The sequence below is a fragment of the Taudactylus pleione genome, unplaced genomic scaffold, assembly GCF_031769625.1.
Source record: "Taudactylus pleione unplaced genomic scaffold, aTauple2 ptg000518l, whole genome shotgun sequence".
NCBI lineage: Eukaryota > Metazoa > Chordata > Amphibia > Anura > Myobatrachidae > Taudactylus > Taudactylus pleione.
The window spans coordinates 4,452,646-4,479,177 of NW_028284920.1; the positions used below are offsets into that span (position 1 = coordinate 4,452,646).

Genomic DNA, 26,532 nt, shown 5'->3' on the forward strand with positions numbered 1-26,532 from the left:
TTGAAGAGTCCACATTCATATGCACAAATCCATTTAGACAATGCTAAGAGTTGATTTGCCAATATGATTGGCGCAAATCCCCAAAACGCATTTTTGGACATGTCAATAAAAAAATATCCATGTAGGGAGGTTATCAGGTCACAAAAAGTCTGCTAAAACTAATATAAATAATGGAAATATAATACATATTTCTCTGTGGCCTTGTGTCTTGTTATGGAAATTGAACACCTCTAGAAAGTCTAATATCCCTATATGTACAGCATGAGGGACATTTATGCCATATAGAAATATATGCTGTTTTAAAGACTGCAGAAGTCTGAGTGCATAATTTTTTCCTTCCACTACCAACAGCAAGGAAATATCTTTACTCTTATCACTTGACACGTCAGTTCTGAATTCAGAGTAATGCAAAGGTAAAAGTACATGACCCAAACTATTTACAGTTGAGAAAAAAAAAAAAGAAAGGTTTGTGAATGCTTAATGATAAGCAGTTATGCACTTTTCCCTGCTTATGAGTAAAATATTTACAGTGGTATATACTGCAAGACAGCAACTGATTGTAATCTCAACAAGTCAGCGCTGTAGTGTTTGTATGTGTAAGAGCTATACTGTATGGAGTGGAAAGATAACTGCGTGTGTTTTACTGTTGTACAATGTACCACTTACAGCTGATATAACCAGTTTTATTGTATAATATTACTTATCTGCTGTTGTATTCCAACATGTTTAATGTAGGCAAAAAAATGCATGTGTACAGCTCTGTCGTGACCATAATAATGCAACACGTGACCCCAGGAAGTTGTGTAGTGAAAGTAAACTAAGCATTACATGACCTTCAAGTTATCCCGATGTCATTTTTTTTATGAAGGGTGTGGTTTTTTGTCTTTAAAGTAGTAGTTTTATCATACTTGCTGACAATCAGCTGCTTCCTTCCAGGAGGGAGCTGATTGTCGGCTAACAGCGGGGAGCGTGTCTGGACAGATATGTCACATCGGGGGCGGAGCCGCGGAATCGCATCATTGTGGCCCGGCCCCCTCTTCACAATGCAGTTATTTTTGGCATAGTGAAGCAGGGGGTGGGGCCACCATGATGCGATTCAGCGCGAATCGCATTACCGCCATCCCCTGCGCTGCGGGGATTTCTAGTTTATTCTGGGGGGAGGTCGGGAGGGTTGGTGGATGCCGGGAGGCTTGCCTGCCTTTCCGGGGGGCCGGGAGCAGTACCCGATATTCGGGAGGCTCCCGGCCAAATCTGGAGGGTAGGCAAGCCGGAGTTTTATTATTATGATCAGAGAAATGACAAAAATATAAATAAAATTGTTTTTTTGTCCCACTTAGTAAAATGCGGCTTTTGGATATCGGCAGGGCTATTTTTCTGGAAAAATAGGTTCAGGAACTGTGGGTGGAGCTACAGAAAATAATAAATATATATATATATATATATATATATATATATATATATATAATGTGTGTGTATAGAGATAGAGAGAGAAGCGGCACTCCTCAATATGTGCAAATCACTGCAATAAATACCTACAATCCGGTGCCTTCCAAACAGCTATACACACAGTGCAAAGAAGTTGAAATATATATATATATATATATATATATATATATATATAATGGCGGCACTCAGGAAAAAAGACAGACTCGCAGGGTGAGTAACCAACGTTTCAATGCAGTATTGGACCCTGACGAAAATGCACTACTCGATACAGCATTGAAACGGTGGTTACTCACCCTGCGAGTCTGTCTTTTTTTCCTGAGTGCCGCCATCATGGATATATATATATATAAAACCCTCCCTTAGGGGTGCCTAACCCTAACCTCCCCCCCTAAGTGCCTAAACCTAACCCCCCGTTCCCCACAGCCTAACCCTAACTTCCCAGGTGGGTGCCTAACCCTAAGTCCCCCCCGGGAGCCCCTAACCTAACCCTCCCCCCCTTGTGGCTGCCCGAGCCCGGTGCCCGGCTTACCTTCGATCGGTAAGCTTGGTGTCAGGCTCCCGGCGTAATTCTAATGGCAGGCATACTTTGCACTTTGCCGGGATTAAGCAGTTGGGAAGCCAGAGGTCGGCATTGCGACTGCCGGCTTCCCGACTGCTTCCCGGTCGTTATATTTATAATATAGCATTTAGAAAAGAAGGCTCTCAAAAAGGCCTTTAAAATAAAAGTAATCTTATGGAAAATACATTTTGGCCCAGGACATTACGTCATAGTTAATGAGATTTCCAGGAACTGAGGGCCTGATTCAGAGCCGCTCGTAATCGGCCGCTCGTTCGCTCCGAGCGATGTTCGCAGAACTGCGCATGCGTATGGGTTGTAATACGCATGCGCGAACCAGTCATTGCGGTTGGAAATTGTGTGCTCGCAAAATAGCGAGTGCCTGCTAATTTGAGTGACAGAATGAGGCGTTTGTGGGTGGTAACAGGGGAAGGTGCTTGAAAACGGGGAGTGGAGATCCGAACTCAGGCGTGCCAAACGGTCAAAACGGGCGTTTTAAGGGTGTGCATAATTAACAAAGCAGCGTCATCGACCACGTCACTTGGTTGTCCCTTACCCTGAACTGTTCGCATGATTGCGGTAGGAAAATGCTACCACAAGCACTGCGAACAGTTCAGATGCCTTTCGATGTACTCGATTAATCAAATAAATAGCGGAGATGACGTGTGATGCGAGCGGCCAGGGGGCGTCTTTACAAAATAGCGAGCGCATGTTTCGTTCGCTCGCTCAGACATAGAGGCGTCAACAGACCGCAAAGAGCGAGCGCTCAATTTAAATAGCCCGCCCCTTTTTCTGACCGAGCGAGTGCAAATAGCGTCCGGCTCTGAATCAGGCCCTGAGTTCCTGCTTGTTCCTGATGAAAAATAGCACTGGATATTGGTGTCTCTGACGAATGTAGCAAAAATGACATCAGAAACTATTAGTGAAATGAAGGCTAAGACTATATATAAAAAAAAAGTTCTTGTCACCTACACCAGTGGTTCCCAAAACTTTTTTGAGTCACAGCACCCTAGAGTATCAGTATTGTTTTCACGACACCCAATAGTTTGTTACTGAATTTTTGTCTAAATTTTTCAATATGTAGTAAAGTGAAGTACATTGTGCTGACCTGTCATCCATAGGGTCAGTTATGTGGTGGTGTACACGTTTGCTCTTCTGTTTGGTCACATATTTACATTACCATAAAAAAATTTGATTTGGTGCTGGACCACTAACCTGAGGCACCCCTGCAAGTGTCCAGAGGCACCCCAGGGTCCCACAGCGCACAGTTTAGGAACCACTGACCTACACACAAAAGAGGCAGCCATTTTGAGGGCTGATCCAGTATCCATGGCAACACACTGTCAATTTACCAGGAACCAGCTACATTAATGCGGCACTTCATCATATTCTTAAGGCATGACCAGTATGTATGAGGCTCTGGTTTCTTGTAGTTTCTTGTAGTGGCCATGGCCTATTGGTAGACTGGTATTAGTCTGTCTAGCACTTTTAAAGCACAAGGTCACCCCCCCTCCCAACTACCCTCCCTTCCAATTGGAACAGTGAAACTGTCCTGATGGAATTGGGTCAGACAGAGTGGTTTGTATATAGACCTGTATCAACTACGTGAGTTTTTCTTTGTTATTGAAAGTTTTCCATTGTCCTCTCAGTCTGGAACAATATGGTTTTTTGTGCCCTGCATAGACATTTAGGCTGCGAAGTGCTTTTTATTTCAAATCTCTCCAATTATGAGTAATTTCTCAATGTATTCATGATTATAATGGCTCGGGAATAGGCAACCGGTTATGAGTGAAATGTAACGGTACAGAAGAATGTCGCTATTAATGCAAGCACATTTTTAAGGAACACTTCATATAAATGTGTCTATTTTTGTTGAATGAAAAATGCTAAGTTATCACTTGAGGCAAAGTTGATTTAAAGTGTGAAAAGATAGTATCCCACTCTTTGAGAAATATTGCCCAGAAGTCTTTCACCGTGCTGCCATGTACATATATGTGATGTTACACTAAGTAATATGTGATTCCATACTTGTAATTTGCCTAAAGTTTTTATTACAAGGTATAGTAAGTCTGTAAGGTCTCATTCACCTAGTTTACTGGCATTAGTACACTGTTCCAGTATAATATTAGTGAAACCGCAACATATCAAAGCGCACATTCATTGTTATGCATTTTACATATTTTTTTCATACAAAAACGCTACAGTATCTGAACTAAGTGCTACTGCGTGTGATATCTATGTTTGTACTGGTATTTGCTGCAAATTTGTGAAGCCTTAATTTTACTTGTGTCAGTGTCATATGACATATATAGAAATAACTAGCCTTTGCCGAAAGCGAGTGAGCAGTATAAACTTTTGAACACTAAATCTGCGGTAATGTATCTAAACACGTATAATATGCCTATTCAATCTGTTTTAACATGCAGTTTATGCAACAAAGCTTAAAAGCAGCAAAAAAACATAAAAAGCATCATATTTTTTGAAAATCACCGTAATAATGCTGTATTTTTTTCACCATGTATAAGACATCGCGTTTAAAAAAAATGCAGTTATGACTGACTGTTATTTGGAGGCACAATCGATTTTTCTTTTCAGGAGTTATGACTTAATGAATTTGTAGGCATAGTTGCTACTTGTTCATAATATCGTAAGTTTCTGTTATAAGTACAAAATTGCTGTTTCTTCTGTGTGTAGGTGACATGTATGTATAAATCAGCAATGCTACATATCGGTTTACTTTTCTTTAAATATCAATTTATGTACACTTTTTTATGCATGTATTGCAGTCATTTTTCTTAACTCTCTTCCTACAAGTCATTATCGCCTTTCAAAATCTCTGGAGGTATGGCTGCCAGACACAAGTTCACACAGCTCAAAGCATGTCATGGGATGCAGATTTGAGCGAAGATGGGGAAAGGTGTCTCCAGTGCTGGTAGAGATTGGAGGAGCATTTCAAAGCCTCTCTGCTCACTATGTCATTTGCCATGTGACTCTGGTTGGCATGGTAATCCATGGCATTGTAAAATTGTAATAGCAGAAAAATCAGAGAGAAATTTTAATAACCTTACTATAGCCTAAAGCCGGCCATACATCATCAGTTAACTGGAGCAATTCCCCATTTTGCCGATGACTGGGTCGGATGATCTGCAAAATCCTTCATTTTGGACAATCTTGATTCGCCAATGCCGACCCAAAAATGATTGGAATCGGCAAGTCGAGGATTTTCAAAAGCTGGGTACACTAGACACAAGCAGATCTCAAGATCTGGTGGCCGACACCATGCTTCTGGTTCCGACGGGGGGACGATGTATCGGGTGGTCGTACACCAGATTGTGCAGTGTGTACGGACTGCCCAATATATCGTGCCGATGCTCGGTACAAACATCGTCTAGTGTGTACCTGGCTTACCAGGTTGTATTTTGTTGATCCCCCGAGAAATCACCGGTCATTGGAGTCCGCCGAATCTTATCACATCATGGGATTTGTGGATTCTGCCAACTTCTATATGGGCTTGCCTTACACTGTTATTTATGTTTAAATTCCCCCAAAAATATATTTTTTCTTGGATTGTTGCTTTAGAGAAAACCTATAGTTTACTTTTTCTTTATTTTCTATCAGCCGTTTAATCCTCATTCAAAATGAGAGAAATGTACTATTCATAATAGAAAAACGGAATGAAAACCTAGAGAGAACAACATGTATTTTCTAACATTTCATTTGTAAAGGTTTCTCTCAACAATAGATATTTTGTATTGCTTAAACTAAATTATAGCTATTTAGCCAAGGGACATTTTTACAGTGCCACGCCTTGTTGTGTGTGTGAAAATAGTCCAAGTATTTTACAACTACTGTACATATACTGTTTTTCTTTCTGCTTCCTTGTCTCTTACAATAGATAGGGTTTTTTTGTTAAATATAAGAATGTTTTTCCATTTTATGAAATCTCTGCTTGTTGTTTCGGTAATTATGTATTCATTGTCAGATTTTTCTACAGCTGAAGATGGATACAGTATCTTTTTGACTATAGAGTTCTAATAAAAATAAATTCATTTAAAATGACACTAGATCTCTTTAATTTTATGTACCAAAATAGAAATTGGTCTGCTTCTAACTTATGGGCACACATATTGTTTGTATGCATAGAATGTGTGTGTGCAGGGGCGAATTGGGAACCAAAAGTGGCCGGCTTACCTTAACTAAAAGCGCTAACAGTGTCTGGCTTACCTTCGTTCGGGAAGCCGTCTGTCTAGATTTTGGTGTTGGGACCTAGACGGGTGTCGGATTAAGTGTGTGTGTGTGTGTGCGTGTGTATATGTATACATACATATATATATATATATATATATATATATAGTTTGTGCTTACTCGCCATCCTTTAGATAAATTATGTGGCGCTGTACATGATCTGGCTTCTGTTGGTCAGCACAACTTCAGAAGGCAGCCGCCAGACATGGAGGGGGTGAGAGTGGCACATGAGGAGGTAGCAGAAGGGGAAAGGGGGGGGGCAGAGGGATAAACAGATGATGACAGAGGTACAGATGGCAAGGGGGACAGAGCCGCAGAAGGGGCAAGAATCCTAGGCACAGATAAAGGCGGACAGAGGCTCAGATGGAGTAGGTGGAAAAGGTGTAGATGGGAAGGGGGACTGAGGCAAAGAAGGGGGAGGGGCAGTATAGTAGGTGACAGAGGCATTCATGTTGGAGGAGAGGGGGGTTAGAGGCACACATGAGGAGGGTAGGAGCAGAGACACAGCTGATCAACTTCTGAGTGCCTCTGCCTAGCCCAGACAGTGGAAGCAGGTGGAGGGTGAAAAGCCTGGGGGCAGGAGAGGAAGCTGTGCTAGTCAGGAGACTGAAGTCCCCTGCGAAATGGGGGAGGGGCACACACAACCCCAATCTAAAGCCTAGATCCAATGATCAAAGGCTGACAGAGGGGCTCACTGGTGCGCTGATGATCCCAGTCATCTGCCTGTGAGTGAAAAGCAGGTTGCAGTCACGACCATCAGCACCAGTGGGCCTCTCTGTCGGATCGGGCCACTAGTACTTCCTGTAGTATTCCTCCTTATGCCCTGGAGTTTACAAGTAATTCCGGCCCCTCTCAGCCCTGCCTTCCACCACCTTGTCAGTCAGCCAACCTCTCAGTCCAGTCAGCTGACTGACTTAGATAACACAGACCGGACCCCTTAGCTCCGCCGGCCTCATCAGTCAGCCTAGACCAGGGGTTCCCAACCACGGTCCTCAAAGCACACTAACAGTCCAGGTTTTGAGGATAGCCATACTTGAGCACAGGTGTCTTAATTAGTACCTCAGTTATTTTGATTTACCGATCTGTGCTCAAGCATGGATATCATTGAAACCTGTACTGTTAGTGTGCCTTGAGGACCGAGGTTGGGAAACACTGGTCTAGACCCTCAGCCATGCCGGCTGACTGATATCTGCCTGGCCCCACACACTGTTCACGCTATTGTCGACCACGGCCTGCCTGGCTGTCACTTGCAGTACGGCCCTGCAGCAAACCCTCTAGCAGCATCTAAAAAAAAAAAAAAGTCACCTGGCCAGCCGACAGGCGCATCGGCCCACCGGGAATTCTCCAGATAAGTTCTACGGCCAAGCCGCCCGTGTGTGTGTGTGTGTGTGTATGTGTATATATATATATATATATATATGTAATGGGATTGTAATTGGCAATGTGTGTTAGCTCATACAAGTGTGAAGTACTTGGCAAAATATTAACAACCCAACAGTATATAGTCAGACTCTATATAGCTTTATTCAGTGGTCAAAGGAGCGTTTTAGTCTGCTTGCTCTTAAACTTTTGACATTTTACGTCTACTATTTCACTATTTCACGTCTTACTGATTAAAAACACTGGAACTCATCGTTCTGAGAAATGTTTTATTGTAAAGTCATGACCGCTGAAAACACATTTTTGCAAGTGCTCTTTTGTTCCATCAGTGAATTGTGCCTGAAAACAGAGCAACTCTGCTACATTTCTATTTTGGAATGCTTATAACAGCACAGCAGTGAGGATCTTCAAATATGTTTTTAAAATCTCAATGGGTGCCTAGGCACATCCACTTTGAAATTTATGCAGCTAACCTAATTTTAATGTTCTTTGAGTCTGTTAGAAATCACTGAAACATGACATGTTATTAATCCTTCTTTTTTTTTTTTAATCTCCCTAATCAAAGCATCTGGACAGCATAAAGTAAACATGTTCAATATATAAAACTGAGAATTTGTAAATAGGTCCTTCTCTTCATGGGCCGATTGAGTATTAAATTATTTTGCAGATATTAAAATATTAGTCTCCTAAAATCTGAAGACTGCAATAAGCAAATTTCTTGCTGTTCAAAATAACGTAAACAAATTTATACATGTTAACTTTTTTTTATCCAGGGGGTTTGATTATTTTTCTGACTTGGGGGTATATTTATTGAAGTTATATTGCAGGAAATTCCCCGAAGTTAAATTTCAGGGGGATCCCCGCAAAATGTAGGCATCCCTAGGATGTAAGGAGGAAGGACCACAGTGGATATCTCTAATACCTTCTGCTGTCCATCCACTTCTGACTGCAAAATCAGCCCCCACTGACGCATATACATCCCGTTGGTTCTGGATCTAGACCAGTAAGCTATCGCTTTGCATCCAGTTCTTTACCGGGACGGGCTCTTATTGTAGGTAGCGTCCAGGCAAAAACAATATTGCTAAATTTGTATTTTCACTTTGCAGATTTTAGACAAGAACATCACATGCCATCCACATTAATAAAAATGTGGGATGTGATAAATCGATATCCAAATCAATATCCAAATGAACGTATTAAATTCTATTATCTTTAATTGACATATTGGCTGTGCACACAGTATTGCGGCTCCTTTGAAGTATAGCTAATAATGTACAGAGTTTCACTGTTTGTTTATGGGGTAAGCAATTTCTCCATGTTTATCTGCTTCTGAAGTGTCCTAATTTTAGTTTTGAATAATTACATGCAGAAGGCCTATTAATACTTTTTGTAATGTTTTATCTGCTGCAGGAGTAAATATATTTTGCAAATTTTTAATACTATTAATACTTTTTGTAATGTTTTATCTGCTGCAGGAGTAAATATATTTAGCAAATTTTTGATCAAGAACTGTTTTTAAAAACCACTGTCTTCCTCTGCATCTTCATCATGTTCTGTCCTCTTTCTGCTCCACAGACTCCTTGTGTGTCATATATTTTTTTATTACATGCTTATGAGCTTTTAGGTAAACTTTAAATTGACCGTCATTTGGCAACTCCTCGTTCTCGCTGCCAGAGTTAAACCAGTTTCTTGTATACATCTTTTCAAATGACATTCTTTACAGTTTACCAGCGACCACTAAAACTAATTGCTTTTATGAGCATCATTAATCCTGTTGGAATTTAATTGGTGATAATACTGCTAGTATTTGTTGCAGTAGTAAATAACTGTAGTGGAAAATAACTACAACAAAGGTGCAGGCATGTAGTCCTCCCATATATGGAGTCCCAAGTTAATGTACACCTTACTGTATGGCCACAGTGCACTTTAGCTAATACAGTCATTTACCTGAGTGATTTATGAAAAGCCTTGTAAGACTAGAATATCTCGAATAATGGATTAGATCATTTTCTTTGTCATTATATTTGATCTTTGCTGCTGCTTATTTTACCAACTGGGTGGTCTTGCTGACCCCCCTTACATAGTTAACTTTGTTTATGGGTGTGGGCGGGGAGTTACACATAATGACATGGCTGAAATGGCTTTATCTTGTCATTTGTTGGCTTATTTCATTTAGTTTGTTTTTTTACTGTCATCTTTTAAATTGAAACAGAAAAACAGAAAGATGTTTATAGTTATTGTTTCTAGTCTAGAACCTAACCCCCCCCCCCCCCCCCACTGCCTAAACCTAACTCTCCCCCCTTACACCCCTTAGTGGTCGGAATTATGGCTGCATCCTCTTGTTACACTGATTATCATACAAGATCACGTCAGGGACCTAGAAGTGATTCTAGTGCTTTCTGAAGGCATCTGAGATTGCCAATAGTTCTAGAATATCTATTTGAACCCCTGAGAGGTTAACGGTGATACTGTATCTCATTATGGGCCCCTGAGAGGCTAGTAGTGCTACTGTATCTCTTTATGGGCCCCTGAGAGGCTAACAGCGCTACTGTATCTCTATATGGGCCCCTGAGATGCTAACAGTGCTACTGTATTTCTTTATGGGCCCCTGAGATGCTAACAGTGCTGCTATATCTCTTTATAGGCCCCTGAGAAGCTAGCAGTGCTACTGTATCTCTTTATGGGCCCCTCACAGGCTAACAGTGCTACTTTATCTCTATATGGGCCCCTGAGAGGCTAGTAGTGCTACTGTGTCTCTTTATGGGCCCCTGAGAACCTAGCAGTGCTACTGTATCTCTTTATGGGCCCCTGAGAGGCTAACAGTGCTACTGAATCTCTTTATTGGCCCCTAAGAGGCTAGTAGTGCTGCTGTATTTTCCCTATTGGCCCCTTGGATACCAGTCCAGCTGTTGAATCTCTTTATGGGCCCCTGGAAAGCTAGCAGTGCTGCTGTATGTATTTATGGGCCCCTGGAAAGCTAGCAGTGCTGCTGTATGTATTTATGGGCCCCTGGAAAGCTAGCAGTGCTGCTGTATTTATTTATGGGCCCCCCAGAGGCTAGCAGTGCTACTGTGTCTCTTTATGGGCCCCTGGGAGGCTAGCAGTGCTACTGTGTCTCTTTATTGGCCCCTGGGAGGCTAGCAGTGCTACTGTGTCTCTTTATTGGCCCCTGGGAGGCTAGCAGTGCTGCTGAATCACTCTATGGACCCCTTAGATGCCAGTCCGGCTGCTGTATATATTTATATGCCCCTGGGAAGCTATCAGTGCTGCTGTATCTCTTTATGGGCCCCTACGAGGCTAGTTGTGCAGCTGCAACTCTTTGGGGGTGGAGCAGTGGTTAGCATTGCTGCCTCACAGTGCTGGATTCACAAGTTAGATTTTCGAGACATGGTCCTATTTGGGTGGAGTTTGTATGTTCTTCCTGTGTTTGGATAGGTTTCTTCTGGTTTCCTCCCACATTTCAAAAATGGACCCGTGTTTGTGTGTGTGTGTATGCTAGGACAATTCGACTGTAAGCTCCAATGACTAATGTGAAGGAAACCTCATCTCTGTATAGTGCTGTATAAATTGGTGGCGCTATATAATAAATTATGATGATAATAATGATGGACCCTTGTGTTGCTATTAGAGCTACTGTATCGCTTTGTGGGGTATTGAGATGCTAGTAGTACTGATGTCCTGGTTGCCATGATACACACATAAGTCTGACTGATATTGTGGTTCTTGACATTTAATATATTATGTATATTTTATGTATATTTCAAAGTGTTTAGAAGTACATTCTGGAATTTTGTTTCATTTGCACAGTCTAATTACCATGAACTGTTATTCATAGCAAGCGATTCGCTTTTTATTTAATTTATTGTGACATTTTATGGTGTTAAATATAGTGCCTATGAATAATATATTGCACATCCAGCACATATGGTGGTTAATTCCTAATAGAAATCTGTGCACAAACCACTTTGATACAAGTCATTCTGAAGATATTAAAAGAAATTTTAATCTGATATTGAGTATTGCAGACACATGGATAATTATACAAATTGCTGAAAGCAAGGTTAAAAAATAAATGTGTATGCAGTGGAAGCGTATCTAAATCATATGTTTGTAGGAAGGTGAAGTTTGCATAAAAGAGAATATTTATTTAGGTGGTTTTTTTCCACGAAGCTTTTAGCATAAGATGAATCACCTCCACCATTAGCCAGCTGAAGACAAATATGAATGTGGGTTATTGAAATTGCTTTTTTTTTTTGTCTCCTTGATCCTGCAGAATATATGCATTATGCAAATCAGTACTGATTGCATTCCCTCTACCAAGCCTTATGTTGAACTGTTACATTCAAAGTGATAGGTGTGAAGCCTAGTTGGCTATTATTGAGACTTCCATATTATTATGTTCTTTTATTTTTATTTATTTTAATAATGTCATGCTTTCTACATGAAATGTACAATTACTAAGTTACATTTATTTATATTTTTAAGTAATGTACTTTATGCACTTTTACACTGTTTCTTGGGATTGTTGTTGTTGTGGCAACTAATAACCTCTGTGCACAATAGAGGGTCACCAACTGTTCCCGTGATTTGGGTTTGCCTGTGATAATAATCATGTCTTGCAAGGCAAACTGCACAATACTGCAACATTTGTTCTGATTTCAGGATTACATCCGCACCAAATCTTATGGAAGTCGCACACAGGCTGAACTTGCTGCTCTGACTGTGCCCCCGCTAAAAGAATCAATGTCCGATTTGACAGCATACATGAGCCAAACTCTCAAGTATTTTCTAGTGCGAATGGAAGGCACAGACCAATACTGTTACTCTTCCCATTGCATTGGCAAACATGCCATATAGTAATCCTATGAATTTCACTTAAATTACCACAAGGTGTCGGCCAATTGCCTGTTACTGCTGCTGGTATCGCTACATGCGGTCAGCATTATTCAGTTTGCTTTTTAGGTTAATAATGAGACATTTTAATTGTTTTGTGACCATATTTAGTTGAAGCCTATGTATGTAGCTATAAAGGTTTTGTGGCCCTCTCAATGTAGTATTTGGACAACATTAACCAATTATCATGTTGCAACTTTAGTTAATCTCACTGAGGTCCTGGGGTTGATTTCCAACACTGTCCTGTGTGGAGTTTGTATGTTCTCCCATGCTTGCGTACGTTTCCTTTCACACTCCAAAAATATACTGATTAATTGGCTCCGAACAAAAATTAACCATAGTGTGTGTGAGCATGTGGTAGGGAATATAGATTGTAAGCTCAATTGGGGCAGGGGCTGAAGTGAATGGCCAAATATTCTCTGTAAAGCTCTGCAGAATAAGTGTATGCTATATAAATAACTGCTCATACGTAATTTGCCATGGAGGTATGTTGTTGATTCCTGTTGGCTTACTTCAGTTTATTTTTTTAACTAAGACCCCAAATGTAGTTGTTACATTATTCTTAAACCCAGAAAAAAATAATTTATTTTCTTGGTCCAATATATAGACGATAGAAAAAGCGTTGTACTACAAAAACATTCTGGTACCTAAATTGGGTTGTTTAACTCTACTATAGTTAACTCATACAATTTTCATTGTAAGAGCAATTATTATATACTTTGTATTTTGTTTACCCTATAAACATCTGAAATAAACATACAAGCGTATTATTATCCATATTATTGATATTATGTTTACGAATTGGAACCTAAGCATGATGAGTGTGAAATTTTCCACTTTAATTGTCCAGTAAATCTTTTAATAGGTGTTTTTCTGACTGTACATACCAACTTTTAGTATCTTAACTGCTTTGGCATATGTCACCTAAACCGTTTATTACTCAAGATCTCTCCTGTTTACTATGAAAATATACCTTAATTAGTTAGAGCTGTAAATTAGTTGTGTCAGTAGAACTTTACACTCCTGGTAACTGCTAAGATTGAGCATTGCTTTTCATGACATTTCATTACTGCTTCTAAACTTCAAAGTAATTGTCTACAGAATCACCAGTCACACAATATGTATATACCAAGCAAATATGACAAGCCAAGTTAAGTGGTTTGGTTTATGTCTATTTTTATATATTTTTTTTATAATTTATAGTGGTGTAACATTTCAGGAGTTGCAATTTTTTTTCTGGATGATATTTTCTCTACATTTTAAGAATTTTCCTTTTAGATAGCAGAATACTGGCACTGTAAGTCTGCCCAGCTATAAATGTCAAAATGTGGTTGTCACAGCAACCACTTCCAAAGTTATACAATACCAATAATTGTGTGTCTTGATATTAAGTCTTATTAAATTATTCTTCCATTTATATAAAAAAAAAATACATAGAGAGAAATACAATACATGCTAAACGGAAATGTTTAGTAAAGGTACTGTACAGTAACGTTTCTTTTTGTCTTATGTCAAGGAGAGAACCAATAAATTACATTAAACCATGTTTTCAACATTTTCCTCCCCTGTTATTGGCATATATTTTCTTAAGACCATTGAAGAAACTCGTTGATATTATCAACAGTCACATACTTCTCATTCTTGTTGCTTAGTGTCTGTATTTCCTTTGTTGCAGCCTTTTGCATATGTTATGGGTGATAGCTGAAACTCTTGTCTTTAAATGATCGTATTGTTTGTGCTTCTTTATTATTGTATTACTGGTTTTTATTGGTTTTTAGTGTTTTGTTTTTTTTTTTGTTTTTTTTAGTACTACTTCTTATCTTTTAAAAAGCTCTTTAAAAAGGCTATCATTCAGTTAGCTATGGGCTAATTACCCATGCCACGCCAGAAATTGCTATTCATTTGACCCACTGATTCCACGTAAATTGTGGAATCAATGGTTTTCCCAGTGCGTTAACCCCCCACGGGTGCCTTTTCTCGCTGACTATGATGAAAAGTCCACCTTTGTAGTTTAATGCGCGGTGTAAACCCCGCTAATTTAATCTCCTGGGAAAAAAAACACCGCAGCTACAGAATTGGATTCCTCAATTTATTAAAGTACGGCTTTACAAAAGTGCAGGTGTTATCCAAAGCAACCAAGCAAATTATAGCAAACATTTTTTAGCAGGCACCAGATATTTAATTGGTTGCTATGGGTAACATCTCTACTTTTGTAAACTCAGACTATTAAATGTACCCATTAGTCTCTGACTAAAAGATTTTTTTTTTTTTCCCCATAGATAAAATAAAATAAACTTCCAAAACTATAGGTAGATATTATACCCCATAAAATAAGATGATGGAATGATGAAATCATCCAAGGTTTGAAGTACCCTTGTTGCCAGCAGGGACTGAGAAGATTGATATTGTTGTATTCGTATTGGGGGGGTGGGGACATTATGACTGTTATGTGTATCCTTTGTCGCGGGCATTGTATAATATGATTAAATCAATTTGAAGGAATTTCAGTGTTTTTTTTTTATAAATATCATCATGCTGTATTAATAATGGAAAGCTTAGTTGTGAACATCTAGCTTGCTGGACAAATTTAATGATGTATATCACGCTGTTAGTTAATATAGTCCTTGTGAGAGTTTAACCCAAAACCACCCCCACTCTGTGTCTCAGTATAATAGAGTATTTAGTATAAAAAAAGTGCAACATATAGGAGTGTTCCTCTAGAGAATAAATACTACATTTGTTCTTCTGATATCTTATTACCATCTAGCTTTTAAGTAAATTCATATATGTATTTAGACACCATCATATGCGCAGGGTAGCGAACAATATAGCTCTATTGTTTCTTCTTGTGGAAACGGGAACAGGATGCCAATAAAAATAGAGATATTATAATCTTGTAGAGTGTTTCCAGCATGGGAGAAACCAAACTATTAACTAGGTTGCCAAGTGACAACCCTTTATAAGAAAGTATTCCATTTGCTGAGCCAGCCTCTAATCCTGTCCATGTTCTTATTAATGAAACATTGTAACAATATGGTGGAGAAGGTGGTTTCCATTATTTAAAATATTTGAAGTAATTGCCACATATTGCTACAATCTTACAACATAAATCCTGTCTGTAAAGGTGCCTACACACATAGCGATGTGCTCACGATCCGACATCATGCACGATTTCCCTTGAAAACTCTCATCGGCAGCTGTGCACACGATTTGGTGTTTGCAGTGTCCAATCTTCAAACGATATATCGTGCATCCAGACTTTTCTCCAGTGCATTGGGTCCCAGATTAGTGGATCTGCTCTACAGCACGGCAGATCTGACAATGCGATGTACGACCAGCGGGGACGCGCATTACATCGTGATCGTGGGTGGGGACTCATAATTTACTCACGATTTGGGCATATTTTGCACATTCTGTTGTTCCGATGTGTCGGAATCGGCCAGATCGTGTAAAATATCGCTATGTGTGTAGGCACCTTAACTTGCTTTAGATTATTAATAATAGTAACATTTGAGGATTCATAAAATGTGTTCTGCGAAACACTACACATACTTTATGGCCTATTTTAGTGTAGTAAGTTGCATAAAATGCTGTAAACAGTACATGATGTTCCAGTAAGATGAAGGTCTGAAATATTTCAACTTCCTTGCCTTAATAATCATTTATGGCATGACAGGCGTCTCATGACACCTATGCATTTGCATGAAAAAAAAATTAAGTTATAGCAAATCTAGGTTTTAAATTCCAAAATATAATAATTGGGACATGTGCTTTACCATGGTGTACATTTATATGTAAAGTCTTGGTATACTGAGACACTTTACCATTACTAGTGCCAGATACAAGCAGACACTGGGGTTCACATGTAATAGCCTGCTACTTGTAGGCATTGGCGAGATTCCAGCATGTTTGGTCGATTTTTTTTTTTTTTTTTTAAAGTGGCAATCATTTAAAATGCAAAACCAGCCTGGTTTTACCTTTAAAATGTTTGCCACTTTAAAACATTTCTTTTGAGCTTTGTTTTAAATGAATGTACAGTATGTCTAAAGTTTGAGCATATTGACATAGGTTGCTGCAACACATATGTACAGTAGGGTGTGTGCTTATATACTTATGCAAAGAACTCATAATAAAATGTGTGTCTTGTGTTGTCAAACTGCTCCCATTGAACCTTTTGTTCACACCTTCCATTGCCTAGAGCTCAGTTTGAAGGTTTTCAAAATATAAGTAATTTGAAATTGGCATTAACATTATATTAAATGCTAAAGCAATTAAGTCTACGTCTGTACATGGCAAGGTTATTGGTCAGCTAATCATTTCCAGAGCTACAATTATTATTTGTTTACATTCTAACACCATAATGATGCCTGTGTGATACACATCTATATTCTTCAGATCATTGAAATCCCAGTTGTCTAACAGCGGCAGGGTAAATTTTTGTTGCATCTTTGAAAGCCCTGATGATATTCAGTATTTTATTTAGCATTTATATGGTTATACAGTGCTTTACAGAGAATATTTTTAATTCCCATCCGTCCCTGTAGAGTTTATAATCTATATTCCTTATAACGAATACACACTAGGGTTCATTTTTGTCTGAAGCCAATTAACCTACCAGTTTTTGGGGTGTGAGAGGAAAACCATTCACTTGAAAGAAAAACCCACACAAACACAGGGAGAACATACAAACTCCACCCAGATAGGGCCTTGGTCGGGAACTAAAATCATGATCTCAGGGGCGTCAGTAATGCTGACCACTGTGGCAACCATGCTGCACAAGTTATCTAACATTAAATCATATTGTTCTTTAAATGTTACTGTTGTTAAGGTTCCTAAAGATGCACTTTTGTTGGGGTTTTTTTGCAGTCGTTGTTACAACAGCCATATATTTGTAAAGAACATTTATCACCATTGTTAACATGACAGATGCCTGGTTAAACATAATTGTGCTTGCTTTAGGCTGTGCGAAATGTCACTGACCAACATTCACAGCATGCCAACACAGAGCATTATACCCCTATCCACTATTAGCTACTAATGACCTAGCAAATTGCTAATTTATATGTGTGTAAATCCTCAGTCCGTGTATATATATATGTGTATGTATGTATGTGTGTATGTGTATATATATATTATATATATATATATCTCATCAAATGTTTTAATTCTATACATATGGTATAGATATTGCAATATACAGGTCGAAGTTTGGATGAAATACAGTCCACACCAGTATAGAATTTTCGAATATGAGCCTTAATATGTGCGTACCCTTAAGGTGCATACACACACAACGATTTTTTTAACGATATCATTTAACGATAATCGCTTGAAAAAATCGTTCACTTTCTGAGTCAAACGATGAACGATCATTGTTCATGCGTGTTCACGTTTGTAGTTCAGTCAGACTTGTCAACTCAACGATTTTCATTAAGTTAATAAGCAAAAATCGTTTGTAGTTCATAAAAATCGTTCATTACATTTAAATGAACATAGTAAATGAACAACTTTAGTAAACGATTTTAGTTCATTTTTTCAAGGTAGAAAATCATTTACTAAAATCTTCATTAACTCAGTCGTTGTGTGTGTATGCAGGTTTAGACTGCACCCAGAGGAGACCGGCATTTAGTAGGCTAAACCATTATTTGAATGGGGCAAATTCATTCACAGCGACACTTGAAGTCAGTGAATTCTACCTCTAATAATAACAGAAGGTACCTGATCGATAGAAGAAAAGGAACGGAGAAAATGGCTGCAGTTGTTATTCTAAAAGATTAGATCATGTACTTTGTTTTAGGAAGTTGGGCAACACTTTAAAAACTGTTTACCAAGAGCTTGGATTGAATCAGGTTAAATAAAAAAATAATAAAATAAATTATGACATGGGCTCATTTGTTTGCTCTGGTGTTGCAATATTTTTTTTTTAACTGATAAGAGGGGGAAAAACCCACTTAAAAGGAGCACTTGTCAGGTATAAGCCTGCCTGCCATTCCACTGAAATAGTTATTGTAGATATTTAATCAGAGTGACATTTCATGGACGACAATGTTAAGTTTTGTAAAACATAAAATATTTAGCAATATTGTACTTGATGCTTATATTAAGGATTCGGTATATTTCCTCTATCATTAAACATCATTTTCACATGCCCCTTGAAGACAAATGGTGACATATAATTTATCCTAGATAGAGAATGTTACCATTAGGGCAAGGTTACCTGCTGTGTTCAGATATATACATAACATTGGCAGCAGAAATTTGTCCTATTTCATTTTTGGGACATTTTAATGTATCCTATCTATATGAAATACTTAATTTGTGAGGGTTCTGTTGACCTATGTCCAGCAAACGTCATTTTATTATTTTGTGAACATTTTGTTATCTGTGATAGTATATAGAAGTCCAGAGACATTTGCACATTACATACTAGAAGTTGAGTAAATCATTGTGTTTTCCAGGTGTGTCCTAGAACATTTGTTTAAGTGGCTGGCTGTGTGCGGCGTTATGGGGCGCTATCACTGTTATGCCTATGCTTAACATGTTGGCGTGTTCCACTTGTTGTAAACTCTTTCATTTGTATAATGGGTCATTATCGGAGGTGGGATGAGTAAAAATTGCATAGTCCTGCAGGTTTGTCTTGGGTCTAGTTCAACAGCTGCACAAATACTTTGGCTGCATATAAACACTAATGCAGACATCTTTATTGACATTCCCAGGATTACATCACATGACCATCTTATTTTATTTTTATATTTTATTTAGGAATAGCTCAAGTAGATAAAAAGCTTTTAAATTGATGGAAGATTTATGTATACATAATTGTGAATGCTGTGTGCTAATGTTCCTTGCAAGAGCAGGTAGTTCTGGAAATCGCAGTTATTTTCATTAGCGTTTGGGAATATTGACTTGACCTGAAATAATCATCTCTCATTCCAGTAAAGGTAACCAGAAGATTGTTGCATGTATTTTGCTTTTTGCTGATGACCCTCAGTTGCCATTGGTTGCAATTTAACTACACACAAGCCACTTGTTTTGAAGTTTGAAAATCAGATATAAATGGAAATATCACTTGGATGTGATATCTGCTTTGTTACTGTTGGTGGGTTGGAAAACAAAAAACTGCTTATTCTGTTACTGCATCTTTTTCTGTTTCTTGGACTCAGTTCAGCTGCGTTGGGTGACCTTACGGTTATTAGACTGCTGTGACCAGAGCCGTAACTAGACTCTTTGGTGCCCTGTGCCAGAAAGAACATTGGTGCCCCCCTCATTTTTCAAAGGGACATAATGCACCCAAAAAAGGGGAATGGCCTCATGGGGAAGGGCCAGGGAAGAGATAGGAGAGGCCAGGAGATGCTGGGGATGAAATAAGAGGAAGCTACAAGTGAGAATGATAATAAACAGAAAATTGACAGACCCAAACAGCGCCCCCTGCCCTGTGGTGCCCTGTGCGATGGCTACCCTAGCTACGGCCCTGGCTGTGACCATACGGTGGTCTCCTTTTTTGTTATGGCATCATGCAGTTTTAGGTGTTAACCCTTAGATTGCTGCACACTTTTGTTTTAGGCTTTCTATAATCTTCCCATATCCCAGAATCTCCTACACTCCGGAAATGTCAGGGCGATGGCCGCATTTCAGGGAGCACTCATTGGACTCCTAAGAGACTAGGCCAGTTTGATGCTCCAACTTCTCTAGTGAAGTAGGGAGTCTGCGGTCTTGATCACGTGATTCATGGTGAATTGCGTCAACGATTCATTGTGGCCTAGCAGCCGCAAATAGCGGGATTGGGCACCAAGGTTGTGATGATGTAATTCATTGTACAACACCCTCTGCAACCTCTCTCTAGCTCCTGAGGTAGTACCAGAGGGCTATATGAGCAAGTATCTCCCAAAGCCTCACATTGACACGTACAAAATTGTCCTGCTTCCATCTTAGAAAGCTCCTTCACCCTCTGGTCCTGTGTGGACTGCTGTATGCTGGTCTGACCCTTATGCTGAGTACACACTTGTCGATATATTTGTTTGTTTGGACAAAGAACGATATATCACTAGTGCAGCATCGGTGGGAGTGTACACCCGATATGTCTGTGAACGATGTAATTCACAGACATATCAGGGTGGCCCTGCAACACAGCCGATGCCAATATATCATCCAGATATACAGTATATCTGTACATCTGGCCCGTGGGTACAGGAGACCCACCGTCTGCCTGTACACTGGCTGTAGGCACTGCCGACGCTGATGTCACAACTGGGCAGGCAAATTTAAATGCCTGGCCAGGTGTGATGTCTAGCCAGACATATCGAGTGGCCAATTGGCAAGTGTGTATAGCTTACCAAATCGGCCGGCCAGCCACTGCTCGCTACCCAGCATTACACATTTGAAAGGACAAATGTGACTATGTTGTTGTGATTATACACTCTGCAAGTTTTTTCATACTGTTTTGATGTAATTTGAATTAAGATCAGGGATATTTATGCCAAAAGGGCAAATTTAGTCTGTCAGCTTATTGAATCAAATTGTGTAAAATATGCCATTATCCCCCAATAATAAATGAAATCCTTTACTTAATTGTCACAATCCTAAATATATATGTGTAATTATCTGTAATTCAAAATACAACTGTAAGGGAGATGTATCAAAACCTTGGGGTGGGGGGATTTATAAAACCTTGGCGAGAGAGGCAGTACTAACCAGTCATCTTCTTACTATCATTTTACAGGCTGTGTTTAAAAAGTGACAGTTAGGAGCAGATTGGCTGGTTCTTTCTCTCTTTCCACTTTAACACTCTTCAAGCTTTGATTAATCTCCCCTTTAAGAGAGATAAAGTGGAGAAGTTGCCCATAGTAGCCAATCAGCTTCTAGGCATCCAGTATACCATTTTCTGTCAGATATCTGTCCAATCTGTCTGGTTGGAATGAAAACCTGGTAATGTATGGGAGTAAATGACAATGGTCCATTTGCTCACAGACACTGGAAAATGGCCAAAAATGGTTGTTCAGACAAATTGGTTAAAACACACAAATGTACCTAATTTGAACAATTTTGTTTGTCCTTTATTCAGTGTTTAAAACCATATGATCGACTGTCATTTGCTCCCATACATTACCAGGTTTTCATTCCAACCAGCCAGATTGGATAGATATCTGACAGAAAATTGTATAGTGGATGCCCAGCTAACTGTCATTTATCTAGCACAGTCTATAAAATGACTGACACAAGTTGATTGGTTGCTATGGGTAACTTCTACACTGCCTCTCTTGAAGGTGTATATGAAGGGGCACATATGCTACCACACTACTGTCATTTATAGCACAGGTGACAGCACCTTGCATTGGACTCCTTGTTTACAAACAAGCATATGCAATCTAAGAAAGACCAGCGAAACAGAAAATGCATAGGGAAGTAGGATCATTTTTTTTATGTTATGAGTAAACAATAAAATTAGGATTTTAATTTGTGCTTTTGTTTCCAGGCAGCTCAAATTATTTGTAATTTTAAATCTGGAATTTGAAACTGTTCCTTTAAATCATGCTAATGAAATTTCACACTATCCAACTGTGTTCATGAGCTTTGAATTCAGAGTAAAGGTCAACTGCCAATTATTCCTATAGTGTGTTCTAAACACTTTGTACTCTGCTTAAATTACAACAGGTGGCAGGAGGGAAAATCTATATAGAAATTCCCTGTAAAAGCCATGATTGTTTTTGTTTTTTTTGCTTCAATTTATCTTTCTATGGTACTCAAAGCCATACAATTTGATTTTAACTTTGATTTTGATAATGAAACATTCTGCCTTCGAAATAGGTTACAACGCTGCTGTCCTCGTACCTTCCCAATTCATTAAAAAAAAAATGACCTTTAACATTGTACAATATTATCATAATAAAAGTTTCTACTGAACGTTTTATAGACAAATCACACAAATACCATCGTTGACTAGATCCTTTATTGATAATGCTCCAAACTTTTTTTTTTTGCACAGCAGATGGTGCAAACCTTTTATCACACCTGGCTCCTTGAGCAATAAATGAGCTATACAGTAGCTGGAACAGTCTATAACATCCATACGATAGTGCACTGTAAAATTTAAACTAAAATCTGCTGCATCTGTGCACTATTTGGATGTTGGTTAGCGTTTGGGACTAGGGGCTGAGTGCTGTTGTTTTCAAATGAACGTTGATCCTTTTTAAAACTCATTAAATGCACACCCACTACCATTAGTGCTATATATAGTACATTATTTGTGTGGTTATCACATTGTAAAGCAAGAACTACTCTCATATTGTATCAATTTGATGGCAACCTAAACATGACTAATGCTTGGGACCAGGGGTATTTTGGATATCGGAAAATTCTGTATTTTGGAATATTTGCATAACATAATGAAATATCTTGGGAATGAGACCCAAATCTAAATACAGCATGCATTTATATTTTATATACACCTTTACACACAGCCTGCAGGTAATTTAATTAAATATTTTCAATAATTTTGTGGCTCAAAGTTTGTGTACATACATGAAATTCATTTATGTTTCATATACACCTTCTACACAAAGTCTGAAGGTAATTTTAAATTTTATTCTTTATTTTTAATAATTTTGTGCCTTAAACAAAGTTTGTGTACATTGAACCATCAAAAAGCAAAGGTTTCACTATCTCAGTCAAGCTAAAAAAAAAAAAAAAATCTGTATTGCGGAATATTTGGATATGGGAAACTCAACCTGCATGTGTGTGTGTGTATATGTATGTGTATATATATATATATATATATGTATGTATGCTAGTTTTTAAATATAAATGTTGTTAGACTTTGCTGCATTTTGTGTATTTTTACAGGAAGTGTGCCTAGTGTTTTCCAGAATACTATTGAGTCGTTTTGGTAGTACATATATACAGTATATATTTTTTTTCTTCAGGTTTATTTTTGGCCTTCCATTCAAAACTGTAACAACCGACAACATTACTTAAGCTGGGTCCACAGTGATGGATATATATGCCGTCCATTGAATGGCCGATATATGTATAGTACATTGGCGGCTATGTACACCCGATATGTCTGTGAACTACGTCATTCACAGACATATCGAATCGGCCCTGCAGCACAGCAGATGGACAAAATATCTTAAAGCCATATTGGACATCTGCTGGTGTGTACGGGCGACCGGCCGATCGCCCGTACACATGCTGCAGGGACACGCCAATGAGTGACAGCTCAACTGGGCGGGAAATTTAAATACCTGTCCAGTTGTTATGTCAAGCCCGATTGGTATGCACTTACCAATCATCAGATAGGTTGGACGATCGGCGACCTAGTGTGTACCCAGCTTAATACAGAAAACAAAAACCACAAGGGAGGAAACCAATATTTTTTTACCCTGTGGTATTTTTTTTAATTGACTACTTTTAGCCATTTGATCATTTGTTTATTAGAATGCATAAAAAAGCACCCTGCATTGAACGTACTGCAAATGTGAAGTTTGTTGAGGTTTGTTTAGTTTTTATATTTGACACATTCAGATTTCGGGTTCACGGCTTTTTCCAAAATCCAGAAGCCTGAAAAGGCTTATGAATGTCACCACCACCTACCCTAAGATAGTTAAATACTACAACCCAAGCTATCCATGATGTGCTAGCAGGTCACAAAGTTTAGCTTCTGATTTATGTAATCTACTACAGGAAGATCCTTCAATTCCCAAAAATACAGAACCACAAACATAACTATTTTAAGAAGTTATTTATTTAGCTTGTGTGAACGCTTCCAGTTGGCAGTTCTACCTCAGAAAATGTGCCAGTGTCATGTATTTGGACATCTGGAATAGAAAAATAAGCTGTCCTTCACTTACATCTCCAGTGTGTTTGTTGGGAAACAAGAAAATGGGCATCAGACTATGATGGTTTCTGTACAATTATTTCACTGTTTGATTTTTTTTTTTTAAGTACAAAAGCTTAAATCAATATTTTGTATCCAAAAATCAGGAACACACATTCTACACAAGAGCCTGTTCTTCGATGAGTCAGAGTTTCAAAAAATTTCTATTAACTTTACTTCATTTCTGTAAAGATCAGCAAACCATTAGTCATCTCAGCGTGACAAGTTACATTTGCTTCTAAATGGACCTAAAAGTCTTCATTTACCATGCATCCCTGTCAAAGCTGGTGATGTGAAATAGCTGAACTGTTACACTGCGGATTTTTTTTTTTCAAGATGCATTTTTATTCAGCCTCCTTTATTTGCTTTATTCTTTCTCAGTAATTCCAGGTTACCTTCTTTATCAGCAGATTATTACACCATATAATTAAGGGACTTACGGGGAGCTGTAAGCAGTTTTTTTTCTCATATTGCTGTATAGGGATAACAGGTGAGCATTATTATTTATACACGGGGCATTGTGTGTGAGCCCAGGTATTATAGATTTAGGAACCCGGGAATTTTTTCCTACAAGTGTGAGGCATTAAAGAACTGCTGATGTACTTTATGAATATCGCCTTAGGCTGATTTAATTGTGTATTTTTTTCAAAAAGGTTAAATCTATCCCTACTGCCGAGAACAGTTGCTTCTAGCATAGTACCCAGCAGTAGATAATTGGAATCAGTGTTTTACCACTTGGCAGCTCAAAGTGTGGTGGAGTTGGCTGTAACATACTGTACCTTTCAACATATGGGAGATGGGAGCCGGAGCATTATGCATCCACACAAAAAGGGAACATAGCCATGTCGCATGCCACATTGTGGTCATGGCCATGCCTCACCCCCCTGTTGCTGCCCCATGTGTCTCTGCTAGGTGTCATGCACAGGTGTGTGGTATCCATTCATCTGGCAGAGCAGCAGGTGAAAGGGTGATATCTCAATCTTTCCACCCCCCATGGGACACTAGAGTAGCACGACATTGCACAAAAAACAGGACTGTCCAGCCAAAATCGGGAGGGTTATGAGGTATGATGTAGTGCAGTGTAGGATACACATGTGACCAAATTGGACAATCAACTTCCTTGCTCAGGTTCAGTGTCTGGATCTGCCCCTGTATGGCCAATTTTAGACATATTATATAAGTAATATAAAGAAAAAGTTTCAAAAATATTTTGTCACTGCAAAGATAAATCCACTTAAAGGATTCCTGACAAACAGCCTTTTATCATCTTTGTTTTCCATCTAGTTTGACTAAGTCAACAGAGTGAGCCCATTTCAAATGTGTTTGTGTTCTTTGTTCTTACAAAAGAGAAGACTATTTTATATTTCAAGCTCAACCCCTTTGGGTCAAATCAAGGACATCAAATAATATATTGTATGCTAGAGGTCACCTTTCTATAAATGCAAAGTGTTCTGTTTCTGCTAATGGTCCAAATTCCTCTTAAAAGCTGATGTATTGTATTGTCTGAAGACACAATATATAAATCCTTGCTGAATAATATGGCCAAAATGTGTTAGGTTTGCTTTCTGTTTGTTTACAACTAGTCCATTTTTCTTGTCGGCCCAATCAATATATTTTCACTAAAAACATATTTTAAGTGCATATATTGGAGTTACTGGTTTCCTATCCCTGACCACCCCCAGTGTACAAATGTACAGTACTTATTTTTAACTATTAATATAGGCATTTACATTTGGAAATTATGTATGTGATTGAACTCTGAATATGTTTTAATAAACATGACCTCTATTTTGTTAAAGGATGAAGTGATTGCGGTTTCAGAAAAAGTCATTGTCAAACTTGAAGATCTAGTGAAATGGGCTCAGTCGGATTTATCAAAATGGAAGTGTGGACTCCGAGCGTTACCCCTAAAGCTGAAAGATCTGGGGAAGAATGGTCAAAAAGATTGCGGATTGAAATACAGACAATCCACATTAAATAGCGGGCTCAATTTCAAGGATGTCTTCAAAGAAAAGACTGAACTGGGTAACTATACAAATATTAATTGCTGAAAATATCTTGTCATTTGCATGCTATCCTAATAACATGGTGCTTGTGGAATGTGTACATTAATAATAGGATTGTACCTGTTTGTTTTATC

At 38.6% G+C, this 26,532-nt stretch overlaps 1 protein-coding gene across 1 annotated transcript in view; it reads left to right on the top strand.

The window, feature by feature from the left end:
* Positions 1 to 26,532, top strand: part of ARID5B (AT-rich interaction domain 5B) — a 273,311-nt gene that overhangs the window by 22,666 nt on the left and 224,113 nt on the right. The window contains exon 3 of the mRNA XM_088450475.1: positions 26,192 to 26,417. Within this exon, the coding sequence (XP_088306601.1) occupies positions 26,192 to 26,417 (226 nt within the window). The remainder of the gene's footprint in view (positions 1 to 26,191; positions 26,418 to 26,532) is intronic.